Consider the following 15,599-nt stretch of genomic DNA (forward strand, 5'->3'; position numbering starts at 1 on the left):
TTGATTTAATTCACAACAGGCTGGTTTTTAAAACATTTGATTGCTTTTTAGCAGGAGCAACATACAATATGATTCAGCAGCAGGTGGCAATGTTGGAACATAAGTCGTATGTGTAAGCAACCTTTATTTTGAAAAGCCAGCCTTTATTTCGGAGAAATTATCCAGGAAGTAGCCGAAAAATGTTTGTTTATAAAAAATAGTCTAACGTCTATGGCCTTAATTGTGTAGTCTCAAGACGTTGACTGAGCACTTAGTTTCAAATTACTATAACATAAGTGTTTAACATAAACATAGTGCTAAGGACATGTACGATACAGTCGCCTTTAACGCTCAGCTAGCCTCCATCGTCGAGGTTTTGGCGAATGCAGCCGTTGCCGAAATCTGCAAACTTGTAGATGACGGCCATGCTGCTTTACGTTTGGAAATTTCCCATAGCCAGAAAGAAATCGATAACCTGCGGAGGAAGCTGCTTTTGACAAAATTCCAGAATTCTCGACGAAGCGCAGAGAAATTCGGAGCCCTCCGACACACTGTCAGCAGGCGGGACACAGATCTTGTTAGCCGGGCAAGAGGGAGCTTCCAAGGAAAGTCAACAGGCATACTTGGATATTGTTTTTTTTTACCATCTTTGAAAACGTAAAAAAATAATGGGTAATGTATAATATATAACGTTTGAGGGTTTCTCTTTTCTGGTGCAGTGGAGAATCGCTGTGCCGAGCGTAAAGGGAGAAATTTTACGCAGGATGCCACCAACTGGAGAGACGCAGGACGCACAGCGACAGACAAGGATGTGGGCATGCCGGTCAGTTGTCATACACACGCCCAAATGTATTAGTTTTTTTTTCATATTTCAAATGGTGGTGGGGGAGTTTTTCTAATAAATTGTTTCTGATGAATACAAAACAGATGGCAGATATGCAAGAGATGCCTCTTATCAAAATGGAGAACCTTGGCACCAGCAGCCCGGAAGGTATTTTTGTTCAACTTATCAAGTCCATACAATATACACTTTATGTTGAGTAAAGCCTTCAATGTTTATTGCAGTATTTGATTAACTTCTTAGTCCTTATTCATAACTAATAAATAAGGCAAAGAAGAATCAGTCTCCACTACAGGAAGCTGATGCTGTGCTTTATGTTGACTCATTTCAGAGATTGTCCAACTGGTCAGTGAGAGCAGTGAGAAGATCATTGTGCCAGAACCAGGTTCTTCATCATCTACTGAACCTACAGACCTTCTGGACCAGCAGGGCAACAGACACAGAGCTCCAAACACCTCACTCAATATAGAACCTGAAAACCAGACGTTCCAGCATCCAGCGTCACAATACAGCAGAGCAAGACAGGACCATCAGGTTGCTGAGGGTGTGACCTGGGACACTGACCATCAACCTATAGAATACAGCCTGTCCCATTGGACAGAGAACCAAGAGACTGACAACTCAACTGTGAATGCTCCTCATAATCTAGGGCCAGACTCCAAAAGGCTGTCTGAACATCCAGAGAGGAGAGGGGTGCCTGGTAACTCTGGGGTCTACATGTCTGCTTTGGGCTCTCTGGACTGGGTGCCTGATGTGGTGATGGTGGACTCAGTTCCCATTAAAGTGGAGGTAGATATGAGTTCAGAATGGAGCATAACTGGCCAAGAGGCGACATCTGGAGAGGTTTGTTCAGAAAGCAGGCAGCTTGTGGACAACAGAGGAAGAGGGGGAATGGAGTCTGGACAGACAAAGTGTCCCCCTGACACTCAACATGCAGAGCAAGGGACAACTGTAGGATCAAGGTCCAAGATGCCGGATTTCAATGGACTGTCCACCAAAAACAGCTTTTCATCCCCAAGGGTTACTCTCCACCAGGTTCCCCAAAGAAGGAAGCCAGTCAACTTCCCGAATTTCAACAGAGGCTCCACTTCTTCATCGAAAGGCATAGAAAAGCAGCCACAACAGCTGACGTCTCACTCCAGCCAGAGGCAGCTCCGGTGCAGCCTCTGCGGAAAGCCATTCCCCAAGCCGGCGCACCTGCAGAGGCACATGCGGGTCCATACAGGGGAGAAACCGTACGGCTGCAGCCACTGTACCAAGCGCTTCTCCCACAGCCACCAGCTGAAGATGCATGAGAGGGTCCACACCGGAGAGAAACCGTTTCAATGTGTCTACTGTGGGAAGTGCTTCACCCAGTCTGGCCACATGAAGAAGCATCTCCTTGTCCACACTGGTGGCAGGCCACAGGACATTGTGCTGCCCTGAGTGTTCCAGGGTGAAGTTTCCCCTAGGTACAGATCTTGGATCAGTTTCCTCTCCCCAATCCTAACCTTAAACATTTGTCCTAAAAAAATGCAGAACTGCCCCAAGATCAGCATCTAGGGGCAACTTCACAATAATGATAGGCAGGGCCAGGAGTTTTCCCTCACCATGTGACCAGACCAGGGAATAATTCCTGTCCCTAGTTGTAAGGGGAATGGCTCCACACTACGTTTTCATATGAAGACTGGGTCCGTGTGTTTCTGTATTGTTTTATTGGAGGTATTTACGTTTTGTTTTTCAATCAACAAACAAAACAATCCACATTCACAGATGTGGCAGAAATAAAAAATAAACTAACAACACATTTGCAGCAGCACTATGTGTTAGCTATTTCCAGCTTTAACTGAGACAACGAGCAAATAACTTGTTTTTACAGCATGTATATACACACATTTCTGTCCAATTTTAAATATAGTTGAGTAGTGGGTCACAAGTGAGCTTTTCAAGAGGAAGAAAGTCAACAATCTGGTCAATCCACATTTTAAATGTAGGACAGGAATTAGAAGCTCACCTTGGTAGAATACATTTTTTTTAGCAAAGTATGTGATAGTCATAAACACATTTTCTCTGTTTAGATCAAGAACAAAGTCCTGCTAAGCATTAAGAAGATGGCCACGGGGTCATATCAAACTACATCTAATATTTTCTATGCAGCAGTATGTATAGATTGCCAAAATCTGTCCGTCTCCCCGCAATGCCAAAATGCATGCATGTAAGATCCACTTTCAGACACAGGAGGTTGGTGGCACCTTAATTGGGGACGACGGGCTCGTGGTAATGGCTGGAGCAGAATTGGTGGAATGGTATCAAACACATGTTTTCTGTGTGCCATTTACTCCATTCCAGTTGTTACAAATCGTCCTCCCCTCAGCAGCCTCCACTGCTTTCAGATGTACGTCTTTTATAATCAGGAGAAATGTCTGTATTCGTTCTATGGAGTCTCACTGTGGTGTAATACAATTTGTACAACATTTTAAAAAAAAAATAGATTATTTCATTTTTATATTAGTAGAGGAGCAGTATACCCTGTCGCAAACATCCGTCCATAACTCATCACTGATAGTCAGACAAAGGTCCTTTTCCCAGATTATTTTCAAAGGAGTAAAGGAAGAGCCCACATTCTCAGATGGGAGTCTAAAGATATAGGAGATTTTGCCTTTGATGGATTGTGCTGTAGCAAGAAGGGTCTCAACTTCATTGAGCTGAGCTCTAAACCTCCTCTCGGAAGTGACATGAGGAAATTACGTGTCTAATTTGAAGATATTTAAATTGGATCTTAGCACATTGAATTCACTGCAGAGTTCTTGAGAGTATTTCAGTGAGGTTGTGTTCTGATGAAACCGGTCTGAAAAGGTCCTGAACCCTAGAGTATGCCAAAGTTGAACGTTGGCATCACTCAGGGCTTTTGTCAAGTCTGGGTTGCATACTATACGCGTGTGAGAGCATATTTGGGAGGAAATGCCAAGGCATTTCTTGAAGTCCATAGTAGGGTGTCATAAATCACAAGTTTAGGCTTTTATTTTGTGAACCTTTATTTAATTAGGCAAGTCAGTTAAGAACAAATTCTTATTTACAATGACGGCCTACCGGGGAACAGTAGGTTTAACTGCCTTGTTCAGGCGCAGAACGACAGATTTTTTTATCTTGTCAGCTCGGGGATTCAATCTAGAAACCTTCTGGTTACTGGCCCAACGCTCCAACGCTCCAACCACTAGGCTTACCTTACCTTACCATACCTGCCCCACTAGGCTACCTGCCCATTTCACTAAAGTTATTAGTGAATATAATTAAGCTTCAAGGCAATTGGGCCTCTGTCTGAATCCACATAGTCTTGTCTGTTTGTGATCCATGTTAACATGTTGTGAATTTGGGCAGACAAGTAGTACAATTGAAGGCAGGGAAGGGCAAGACCACCCTTAGATTCAGGTTTCAACAGAGTGGAGAACTTGATCCTAGGTTTTTTATTGCCCCATATAAATTTGGTGATGCTTTGGTTAGTTGTTTTGAAAAAAGAAACTGGGAGATAGCATGGGAGCATCTGAAATAAATAGTTCTGTCTAGGGAGGATGTTCATATGGATCACATTGATTTTGACGACTAAACTAGTCCAGGTTCGGAGATCATTCTTGCTCCTCCAATTGTGCACCGCACTATGGGACTCCCAATCACGGCCAGATGTGATACAGCCTGGATTCAAACCAGGTACTATAGTGACGCCTCTTGCACTGAGATGCAGTGCCTTAGACCGCTGCGCCAGTCAGGAATATTGAGAGAGAAAACATTGGATTTGTTCAAATGTATCTTATATCCTGAAAACTTGCCTTACTGAGCAATTATGTCTAAAATGGGAGAGATTTCTCAGCGTTGGCTATGTAGACACCCATAATACTTGGATTTCTCCTCATCAACTCCGCCCCCAACAAGTAGAGCAGATCGGACAGCGAGCGTTCATGTCTGTACCACGTCCCAAAGAGAATCTGTCAGAGTTCAGACCATTAGTAGACATCATTCAATGAATGAAGACCCTATATTCTCATCGAAATGCCATAAGGTTTGAGGCCAGACTGAGAACAGATCGGTCCACTCCATCCACCAGGACAGGGGTCTTCTGTGCATTTACTTGGTCTATAATATCAAAAAGACGGCGAATCTTATCAGAACATTACCTGCCGCAAATTAATCCAGTTTTATTATTTTGGGAAGAAGAGTGTTTAGTTTTTTGGCAAGCAATTTGGTCATTATTTAGTAGTCGAAGTCCAACGGGATGAGCAGGAGAGACGGTCCTTGTCTATTTTAAGCAACACTGTAATACGGGCTGTGTACATAGTCTGGGAGAGCTCCATGTTTGCAAAGATCATCCAGCATTGGCATGAAAATAGGGCTAAACTGGGGCCAAAAAGCTTTGTAGAACCCTGGGAAATGCGTCTGGGCCTGGGAACTTGTTAGGTGTCATGGAGATGATTGTCTCGCGGACCTCCTCGTGGGTGAGGGGGGAGTTGAGATCTTCTTGGTCTGTCTCTGATAGTTTGGTAGCGAGATTCTCTAGAAATTAATGGAGTTCTGCATCTGTATATTTTTTCAGTACAAATCATGAAAAGTGACCTATATCTTATTTGGATCATATGTGACCTTGTCATCTGCTGTTCGGATGGCCATGATTGTACACTGGCTGCTCTTTTTAATTGGTATGCAAACAATCTGCTAGGCCAATTGCTATACTCGTAGTATTTCTGTTCAGTAATCATGAGTTCTGAAGTGTCGCAGGGCTCCTTGGTGACGAATCCTGAACTCGTTTGGGTATTTGCATCCCCTGAAAATGCCTCGGTCAGTTAAGGTTTGTTCAACTCTAGGTGCTTTTGGCGTGTTCCAGCTGAAAGGTCCTGGAGCAAGGTGAGTTTGGCTTTCCCCCACTGTGATGGCGTGGATTTTCGATACCTGTAGCACTCGTTCCTTGTTGATGAATCTCAGGAAGTGTATGGTGGTTGGGCGCGGCGGCTGCTGGTGGAGACCTCCGTGCTCGGTGAGCTCTCTTCAGTTCTATGGGCCTGTCGGGGGATAGGTGGAGCCACTCAGGGAGTCAGTCTTGCAGGTAGCGGATCTGTGGCTGTTTTCTTTTTCGGCCATGTTTAATAAAAGACAGTTATTCCGGTTTAAATGCACTCCTCTGTTTTATTTTCCAGATGCTACATTTTCTTTTTAGCAGAGGTTATTGTTTCCATAGCATCTGCCAGTGAGTTTTCAATGGATAGGAATCTCCCTCTCTGCCTCATCCAGGCACCCCACATTGAGGGCTATCTTGTTATTGATGGCAGGCAGGGCATTTTCCAGGGTTGTCACTTTGCCCCCTATTGCACTGAGCTGAAAGTTAATGCCATCTAGTTTGATGTTGAGTTCTGTACATTGGGATCTCAGCTCAAATAATTTCTTCAATAGAGGATGAGGTTGGCAGTAAGGCCTCGGGAAGGGACAGGTCCTCATGATCCTGGCTAATGGTGCTAGCTTTTTGTGAAGCAAGCTGTTTCTTGGAGGCTTTTTTTGTGGCTATTGTTCGAGCACGTGTGAAAATGCCACATGTAATGTCGCCTTTTTGTAGCCGCCATGGTGTATTCGACTGAAGCTAATCGGGTTTATTAACTTGAAGTGGAGGTCAGATTAAGATTTGTCAATTACTCGAGCTCCATCTCGTTCAAGGTCTGTGTTTTTAACAGTTTGGATGGTTTCCACATTGAACACTACCCTTTGTGTGTAGTGGTTGTGTATTTAGTTCAGCTGGCTTGATCCAGAGTCGATTTGATTAATTTAACCTTTATTTAACTAGGCAAGTCAGTTAAGAACAAATTATTTTTTACAATGATGGCCTACTCCGGCCAAACCCTAACGACGCTGGGCCAATTGTGCACCGCCCTATGGGACTCTCAATCACGGCCGGTTGTGACACAGTCTGGAATCGAACCAGGGTCTGTAGTGATGCCTCTAGCACTGAGATGCAGTGCCTTAGACCGCTGTGCAACTCGGGAGCCCTGAGTCATTGATAATGTATAAGGAGGATTTTAAACATCCTCATGAATTTGTATTGGTGCAGTGGTGAACCAAAGAACAGCAATTAAGAATTCAGGAAGCTCTGGACAGATGCCTGGGTGAGCGAAGCCTGTTGGTGATTGAGAGCTCGTTGCTTGGCTCCTCTCTTACCTGGATGCAGGAAAGAGGAGGAAGGTGCATAGAATAGCACAACGATGACCTCTTTCTGAACATAGACATGGACCCAGGACCCTGGGGCGGCAGGGTAGCCTAGTGTCCTAGTGGTTAGAGAGTTGGACTAGTAACCAAAAGGTTGCAAGTTCAAATCCCTGAGCTGACAAGGTACAAATCTGTCATTCTGCCCCTGCCCCCACTGTTCCTAGGCCATCATTGAAAATAAGAATTTGTTCTTAACTGACTTGCCTAGTTAAATAAAGGTAAAATAAAAACAAGAGCACAGCAACAGGTTCCCAGATGCCAGTGCACCCCTGGCCCCGGGAAATGGACCGGGCGACCCAGCAGGTACAAGGAGGGAGAGTGCTGACTGGAATGGTAGGTGGTTGGATTTAATATTGTTGATTTTATAGAGGGCTTTATTGAACTATCTATCATTTACATCAAATGCTGCCTAGAAAAACACTTGTCTATTCACATGCCAGTTGCAATGAGTTTCTGAGTCCCAAAATTAGAATTCATAGAACCCATTCAAACAGAATTCTCTATGATTTATTCATTTCTACTGACTCTGAAAAACACACAAAAAAAGACGCCCAGGGTCCATGCTCATCTGCGTGAACGTGCCTTAGGCATGCTGTAAGGAGGCATGAGGACTGCAGATGTGGCCAGGGCAATAAATTGCAATGTCCGTACTGTGAGATGCTTAAGACAACGCTACAGGGCGGACAGCTGATCATCCTCGCATTGGTAGACCACGTGTAACAACACCTGCACAGGATTGGTACATCCGAACATCACACCTGCGGGACAGGTACAGTATGGCAACAACAACTGCCCGAGTTACACCAGGAACGCACAATCCCTCCACCAGTGCTCAGACTGGTCGCAATAGGCTGAGAGAGGCTGGACTGAGGGCTTGTAGGCCTGTTGTAAGGCAGGTCCTCACCAGACATCACCGGCAACAATGTCGCCTATGGGCACAAACCCACCGTTGCTGGACCAGACAGGACTGGCAAAAAGTGCTCTTCACTGACGAGTAGCGGTTTTGTCTCACCAGGGGTGATGGTCGGATTTGCGTTTATCGTCGAAGGAATGAGCGTTACACCGAGGCCTGTTCTCTGGAGTGGGATCGATTTGGAGGTGGAGGATCCGTCATGGTCTGGGGCGGTGTGTCACATCATCGGACTGAGCTTGTTGTCATTGCAGGCAATCTCAACTCTGTGCGTTACAGGGAAGACTTCCTCCCTCATGTGGTACCCTTCCTGCAGGCTCATCCTAACATGACCCTCCAGCATGACAATTCCACCAGCCATACTGCTCATTCTGTGTGTGATTTCCTGCAAGACAGGAATATCAGTGTTCTGCATGGCCAGCGAAGAGCCCAGATCTCAATCCAATTGAGCAGGTCTGGGACCTGTTGGATCGGAGGGTGAGGGCTAGGGCCATTTCCCTTGAAGGTGCCTTGGTGGAAGAGTGGGGTAACATCTCATAGCAAGAACTGGCAAATCTGGTGCAGTCCATGAGGAGGAGATGCACTGCAGTACTTAATGCAGCTGGTGGCCACACCTGATACTGACTTACTTTTTTTCAAGGACACATTATTCAATTTCTGTTAGTCACATGTCTGTGGAACTTGTTCAGTTTATGTCTCAGTTGTTGAATCTTATGTTCATTCAAATATTTAAACATTTGCTGAAAACGCAGTTGACAGTGAGAGGACGTTTCTTTTTTTGCTGAGTTTATACTCTACAGTTTAAAATGTAGCTTTACTATTATTTTTTATATATTTAACACCACTGCTTAGGGAGTGGATCTTCCAGGATGTGCTGCATGTGGACAGGAAGAGAGGCTCTCTGGTCTTTGGAACCTTCTACACCATCCAGAGAAATGAAATCATTAGAAAGTACTCAATAGTGAAAGTTAGTATAAAATATTATGGGACACAAGCAATTTTTTGGGATAGTAACTCATCGATTCAATGTCATGCAGTGCTCTGAGGAGAATTTCATTATTTATACCATACCTTTCCCCCAAAAAATATTTTTGGTCGCAAATCTCATTAAAATATTGGTTGTTACATTGTTACAAACGTTATTGTATGTCAACACTCCCCACAAACACCTCATAAGTGTCTGTGTCCCATAGGTTTTATATTCTTTACTTGTGCATTCGTATTCCATTATTTCTATTCTGGCTTGACTGACAATTTGTTCATTTTACAGAGATCTGATCCTGAGCTAGCCTGAGGACTCACACTAAATTCTTCAGCTGCTGTCGTTCACCGCATACTTTAGTCTGAGACTGCCATCATTGAAGTTGTTTGTGGTGATGAGGGGCACTAGGGGTGTTGTACAAAATGCCTTTGACCACTGCACCTCTCGGGTGCCCCTTTTGTACTTTTTAAACTACTAAGCTTTTAGGCCTTTATTCACTTTCTTAGTTTTTATTCAACATTGTAAAGGTCATATTGTGACATCAACTCCCAGACTTCCAACGTCCATTCATGGTGAACAATGCAACTTTTGACACAAATCGGCAACTTTGACCACATTTCCAGCACTTTAGATAAAAACCTAGAGGGTATGACATTGAGGTCTACTTCTCTGGTATTTAAATCTGGAATCAGAGCATAATTATCTACTACCAATCAAAAGATACAGCTGTTTGTTTCATCCTTCAGCAGCCCAAACGGAGTTGTTGCTATGGATACCAATGCATTTCAATTGCAGAAAATGGGCCATAGACTAGAATGGACAAAAAAATGTTTTTTTTGTTTAGACCTCCTCTTTCACCATTTTAAGCTATCAACTCAAAACCAACGTTGACGGGTTCGGTCTGACCATACTTAGATTGCTTGTCAAAATATTTTTTTACTCTTATATATACTTTTTTAACCATTTACAATTTGCATAAATTAACATCGGTTTGAATGAGGACCACAGGAATAGCTATTTAAAACGGTCTTGTCCTTGGCCAATTAAACTACCAGACCAACATTAAAATGTTCAGGCTATCCTAATTTAAAATTATTTTAAACTGTTATTGACTATAACTATATACCTTTGCAGAAATTAGCATAAAATAACTCACCAACAGTAAACTCTTGAAACGTTCAAGATAGACCAAACCAACTTTGACATGTTCAGGGCATTGTAACTTGAAATGATTTAAAACATTTATTAACTATAACGATATAAATAGTTAACTTTTTATACTTCTTCCACTACTTTTAGAGATAAAGCAAGCCCCACAACTTTACTTAATGTAAAGTTACCAATGTTTTTTTTCCATTTACAATGTTCTAATTTGTAAAAACAAAAAATGAAATGTTGTTAGCTAGGAATCCCATTGGCTATTTATCCATTATATTTACAGATTAACATTTGTGCTTTCTCAGTGCGGTGCTTCAATTCTTTTTGAGACTACTAACCCTTAGCCTACTCTTTTTATTTACTTATTTTTAACTGAATAAATATATTTATTCTCTTTAAATTCAGGTTGTTTGCGGATTCTATATTTTTGTATTTGAACTTAATAGTGAAATAATTTTTGGAGGACAAGGAAGGCGGATTTTCAAAACATTCGGTTCATTTTAGTAGCACCAACAACATGATAGAGCAGCGGGTGGCAACGTTGAAAGGTAGAACTAACAAGTCGTGTGAGCAACCAATTTTTTATTTTAAAAACCAACCCTTATTTTGAAAAACAATTCAGGAAGTAGCCCTAATTTTGTTTCCGGAATGAAATTCTGTGTGTGTAGTATACCGTCTACATTGTGAACTTTGAATTCTCAAAACATTGCCTGAATACTGCAAATTACTATAACATAATTGTTAAATATTTACATAGTTCCAAGGACATGTGCGATAGCGTCGCCTTTCATGCTCAGCTAGCTTCAATAATTGAGGTTTTGGCGAATGCAGCCGTTGCCGAAATCTGTAAACTTGTAGATGATGGCCATGCTGCCTTACGTATGGAAATTTCCCATAGCCAGAAAGAAATTGATAACCTGCGGAGGAAGCTGCTTTTGACAAAATACCAGAGTTCTCAACGGGGCACAGAGAAATTCGGAGCCCTGCGACGCACAGTTCACAGGCGCGACACCGATCTTGTTGCCCGAGCAAGAGCGAGCTTCGTTGGAAAGTCATCAGGCAGACATGGATATTGTAGGTTTTTTACCTTATTGAAACACGTTCAAAATAATTTGTAATGTAGAATATACAACGTTTATGATTATTTTTTTTTCTGGTGCAGTGGAGAATCGTTTTTCCAACAGTGAAGGGGACAACTTCACAAAGGATGTCACGAACTGGAAAGACGCAAGACGCACAGCGACAGACCAGGATGGGAGCATGCAGGTCAGTTGTCATAGACACTGTCAAATTGATGATTTGTTTTCTCATTTCAAATGGTGTCGGGGATATTTTTCTAATCAAATGTTTCTGATGAATACAAAACAGATGGCAGATATGCCAGAGTCACCTCTTATCAAAATGGAGAACCTTGGCTCAAGCAGAACAGAAGGTCATTTTATGCAACTAATCAAATCTATGACATTTACACATTGTTGAGTAAAGCCTTTATTGCAGTATTTGATACACTTCTTAGTCATAAGCCATAACTAATAAATAAGACAAAAAATAATCCATCTTCACTACAGGAAGTTGATGCTGTGCTTTATGTTGACCCATTTCAGAGATTGTCCAACTGGTCAGTGAGAGCAGTGAGAAGATCATTGTGGCAGAACCAGGTGCTTCGTCATCTACTGAAACCACAGACCTTCTGGACCAGCAGGGCAACAGACACAGAGCTCCAGACACCTCACTCAATATTGAACCTGAAAACCAGATGTTCCAGCATCCAGCGTCACAATACAACAGAGCAAGACAGGACCATCAGGTTGCTGAGGGTGTGACCTGGGAAACTGACCATCAACCCATAGAATACAGCCTGTCCCATTGGACAGAGAACCAAGAGACTGACAGCCCAACTGTGAATGCTCCTCACAATTCTGGGCCAGACTCCAAGAGGCTGTCTGGACATCCAGAGAGGAGAGGGGTGCCTGGTAACTCAGGGGTCAGCATGTCTGCTTTGGGCTCTCTGGACTGGGTACCTGATGTGGTGCTGGTGGACTCAGTTCCCATTAAAGTGGAGGCAGATATGAGTTCAGAATGGAGCATAACTGGCCAAGAGGCGACATCTGGAGAGGTCTGTTCAGACGGTAGGCAACTTGTGGACAACAGAGGAAGAGGGGGAATGGACTCTGGACAGACAGAGTGTCCCCATGACACTCAAAACACAGAGCAAGGGACAACTGTAGGATCAAGGTCCAAGATGTCAGATTTCAACAGACTGTCCTCCCTAAACAGCTTTTCATCCCCAAGTGTTACTCTCCTCCAGGTTCCCCAAAGAGGGAAGCCAGCCCCCTTCCTGAATTTCAACAGAGGCTACAATTTTTCATCGAAAGGCAAAGAAAAGCAGCAACAACAGCTGACGTCTCACTCGCCCAAGAGGCAACTCCGGTGCAGCCTCTGTGGAAAGCCCTTCCCTCAGCCGGCGCAACTGCGGAGTCATATGCGGGTCCATACGGGGGAGAAACCGTACGGCTGCAGCCACTGCACCAAGCGCTTCTCCCACCGGCACCAGCTGAAGATGCATGAGAGAGTGCACACCGGAGAGAAACCATTTCACTGTGTCTACTGTGGGAAGTGCTTCACCCAGTCTAGTCACATGAAGAGGCACCTCCTCGTCCACACTGGTGGCAGGCCACAGGACATTGTGCTGCCCTGAGTGTTCCAGGGTGAAATTTCCCCTTGGTACAGATCTAGGATCAGCTTCCTCTTCTCCAATCCTAACCTTAACCATTAGTAGGAAAACATCTAAAACTAACCCAAGATCAGTGTGGAGGGGCAACTTCACACTACTCCGCCTGGTGTAATTATAGGCAAGGCCAGGAGTTTTTCCTCACCACGTGACCAGACCTGGGAAAAACTCCTGGCCCTAGTTGTAAGGGGAATGGCTCAACACTACTGTGTTTTAATATGCATACTGGGTCTTTGTGTTTTTAACAGTTTGGATAGTTACCACATTGAACACTACCCTCTGTGTGTAGTGGTAGTGTTTTCAGGTCAGCTGTCTTGATGCTTGGTCCGGAGTGGATTGATAATGTATAAGTTATTACAGGTGAAGATTTTAAACATCCTTATGAATTTGTATTGGTGCAGTGGTAAACCAAAGAACAGCAATTAACAATTCAGGAAGCTCTGGACAGGTGTCTGGATGAGCTAGGCCTGTTGGTGGTCGAGAACGCATTGCTCGGTTCATCTCGTACCTGGACATAGGGAGGAGGAGGGTGCAGGGAAGAGTGTGATGATGACTGTCACTTTCTGGACATCGACATGGCAGAAGAGAAGAGCCACAGGTTCCCTGGGTGCCAGCACACTCCTGGCCCTTGAAACAGATCTGGCGACCCAGCAGGTGCATGGCGAGAGTGCTGACCTGGAATGGTAGGCTGTCAATGGTTGACTTTATAGAGGGTTTATTTAGGTTAGATTTATCGGCGGCTTTATAGAACTATCTTTATCACTTTACACTTTCCATAATATTCAGCCTAGGAAAACCTATTCAAAGTGGCAATTTGTTTTTGAGTCCCAGAATTAGAATTAATAGAATTAGAATCCCTTCAATTCAATCAGAATTCTCTCTTGATTTATTATTTTCCATCCTGATGTGTTTCGAGTAAGCTAAACCAGTTAGGATGTGCACCAGTACTCTCGAACCAAGCTACTCACTCACCTCTTCTTTATTCCCAGAATCCCCAGAGGTACCATGGTCTGGGGAAACCTAATCTCCTGGAGGTAAGTAACAGTACCTGTTGGTTTATCTAACCTAGAACAGGCAGAACGTCACCTTCCTACTTTCATAATATCAGATTTGAAACCGTTCACTCATTGTTTTTGATTATCCATACATGATGCTAATGACTTTCCTCTATCTATCTCACATACATACATACATACATACATACATACATACATACATACATACATACATACATACATACCACTGCTTAGCGGCCAAACTGATTGTTCCGGACTAGCACCTGATCTATATACAGATACAATATGGAAACCACTGAATTAACTTTGTCTTTGCAGCTTCCTCTGGAGTCGCTGGTGTGGATCTTCTGGGATGTGCTGCGTGTGGACGGGAAGAGAGGCTGCTGGAACCTGTCTCTGGTAGCGGAACCTTCCGTACCATCCTGAGAAAGCTGTCATCAAGGCAAAGAGTGGCTGCTTTGAAGAATATTTATTTTATATTATATTAACTATTTTTTAATTACTTTAATTACTTTTAATTATTTTATGTTAATTCATAGTTTTGATGTCTTCACCATTATTCTACAATGTAAAAAATAGTAAAAATAAAGAAAAACCCTTGAATGAGTAGGTGTGTCCAAACTTTTGACTGGTACTGTACATACTTTTTAAAACTATAACCAATAAAATGTTTCATAAATGAAGGAATACAGAGGTAGATATTCAAAACGGTCTGGCACCTTGGCCAATTAAGCTACAAGACCAAACTTTAAAACATTCGGGCTATCCTACCTTAAAATAATTTAAAACTGATAGACTATAACTACATTTGCATAAAATTCTCTGTAAAAGTAACTATTGAACTGTTCCAAGTTAGAGACAAGACACCAAACCAATTTTCACATGTTGAGGCCATCATGACTAAAAAAATATTTAAAACATTTATAAACTACAACTACAAATGTGCATAAATTAGCATATCCATAAACGCGTACAGCTGTTGTCGGAGTTTAGAGTGGCGAAATGTAGCTAGCTAACAGCTCTCTTGTCTCGTCATTGAGCAGCCCAAATGTAGCTGTTGCTATGGGTACTCACACATGCAGAGGAGAGCATGGGGCAGTGCAGGAAGCAAGGGACAAACCGAGATTAGCTATTATACTAATTATACTAATTGAGGAAGTTACTGTGTTTCTAATGTGTTGAGAAATCGGGCTACGGTAGGGTAGGGCCTGAGCGTCACCAGCATGGGTAGGGATCGGCCTAAAATGTCATGCCTCTGCTTTTATTTTCATTCAAATAGTTCAACTACCACTAAAATACTTTTAAAAAGATGGCATCACTAGATGGACCATCATATTTCCCTCCCCAAATAATAGCCTAAATGTTTCTAATTCCTTATGAGTTCCTCCCTTCCACCACAACAGCAAGCCTTCATATTCAGAAAGCATTTTCTATCTCACTTAGAACAACAGACCTATGAATACTCTGTACTGTTTCATCATTACATCATCATTAAACTAAAATCAAACTTTATTGACATTTTTACCAAATGCATCTATCTATCTGAAACCCCCAGCATGGATTGAGTTGCTTTGCTTTCCTAGGAGTGTTGTCTACATAATCCAGCCTTTTATTACCATCGTCTGACAGATCTATGTCCTATGTCTTTCTTCTTTCTGTAGTTTAGACATTGTGATCTTACTGCCCTACAATCCAAAGCAATAATGTTGATATAGTAGTCTGTCAAAGTAATCAGACCAATTGTTTTACCTAATATAACTTTG

General features: G+C 42.8%; 2 protein-coding genes across 2 annotated transcripts; both read left to right on the forward strand.

The window, feature by feature from the left end:
* The first annotated feature begins 28 nt into the window (after positions 1-28).
* Positions 29-2,602, forward strand: LOC110534763 (neurotrophin receptor-interacting factor homolog). Its single transcript, XM_036953938.1, has 4 exons — positions 29-584; positions 699-802; positions 907-970; positions 1,152-2,602. The coding sequence occupies exons 1-4, from the start codon at positions 305-307 to the stop codon at positions 2,243-2,245; spliced, it is 1,542 nt and encodes a 513-aa protein (XP_036809833.1). The 5' UTR covers positions 29-304; the 3' UTR covers positions 2,246-2,602.
* Positions 2,603-10,576: 7,974 nt separating this feature from the next.
* Positions 10,577-14,443, forward strand: LOC110534757 (B-cell CLL/lymphoma 6 member B protein). The gene is made up of 6 exons (XM_036953936.1): positions 10,577-11,163; positions 11,252-11,355; positions 11,458-11,521; positions 11,694-13,503; positions 13,810-13,854; positions 14,155-14,443. The coding sequence occupies exons 1-4, from the start codon at positions 10,857-10,859 to the stop codon at positions 12,785-12,787; spliced, it is 1,569 nt and encodes a 522-aa protein (XP_036809831.1). The 5' UTR covers positions 10,577-10,856; the 3' UTR covers positions 12,788-13,503; positions 13,810-13,854; positions 14,155-14,443.
* The last annotated feature ends 1,156 nt before the right edge of the window (positions 14,444-15,599 follow it).

The sequence above is a fragment of the Oncorhynchus mykiss genome, chromosome 19, assembly GCF_013265735.2.
Source record: "Oncorhynchus mykiss isolate Arlee chromosome 19, USDA_OmykA_1.1, whole genome shotgun sequence".
Taxonomy (NCBI): domain Eukaryota; kingdom Metazoa; phylum Chordata; class Actinopteri; order Salmoniformes; family Salmonidae; genus Oncorhynchus; species Oncorhynchus mykiss.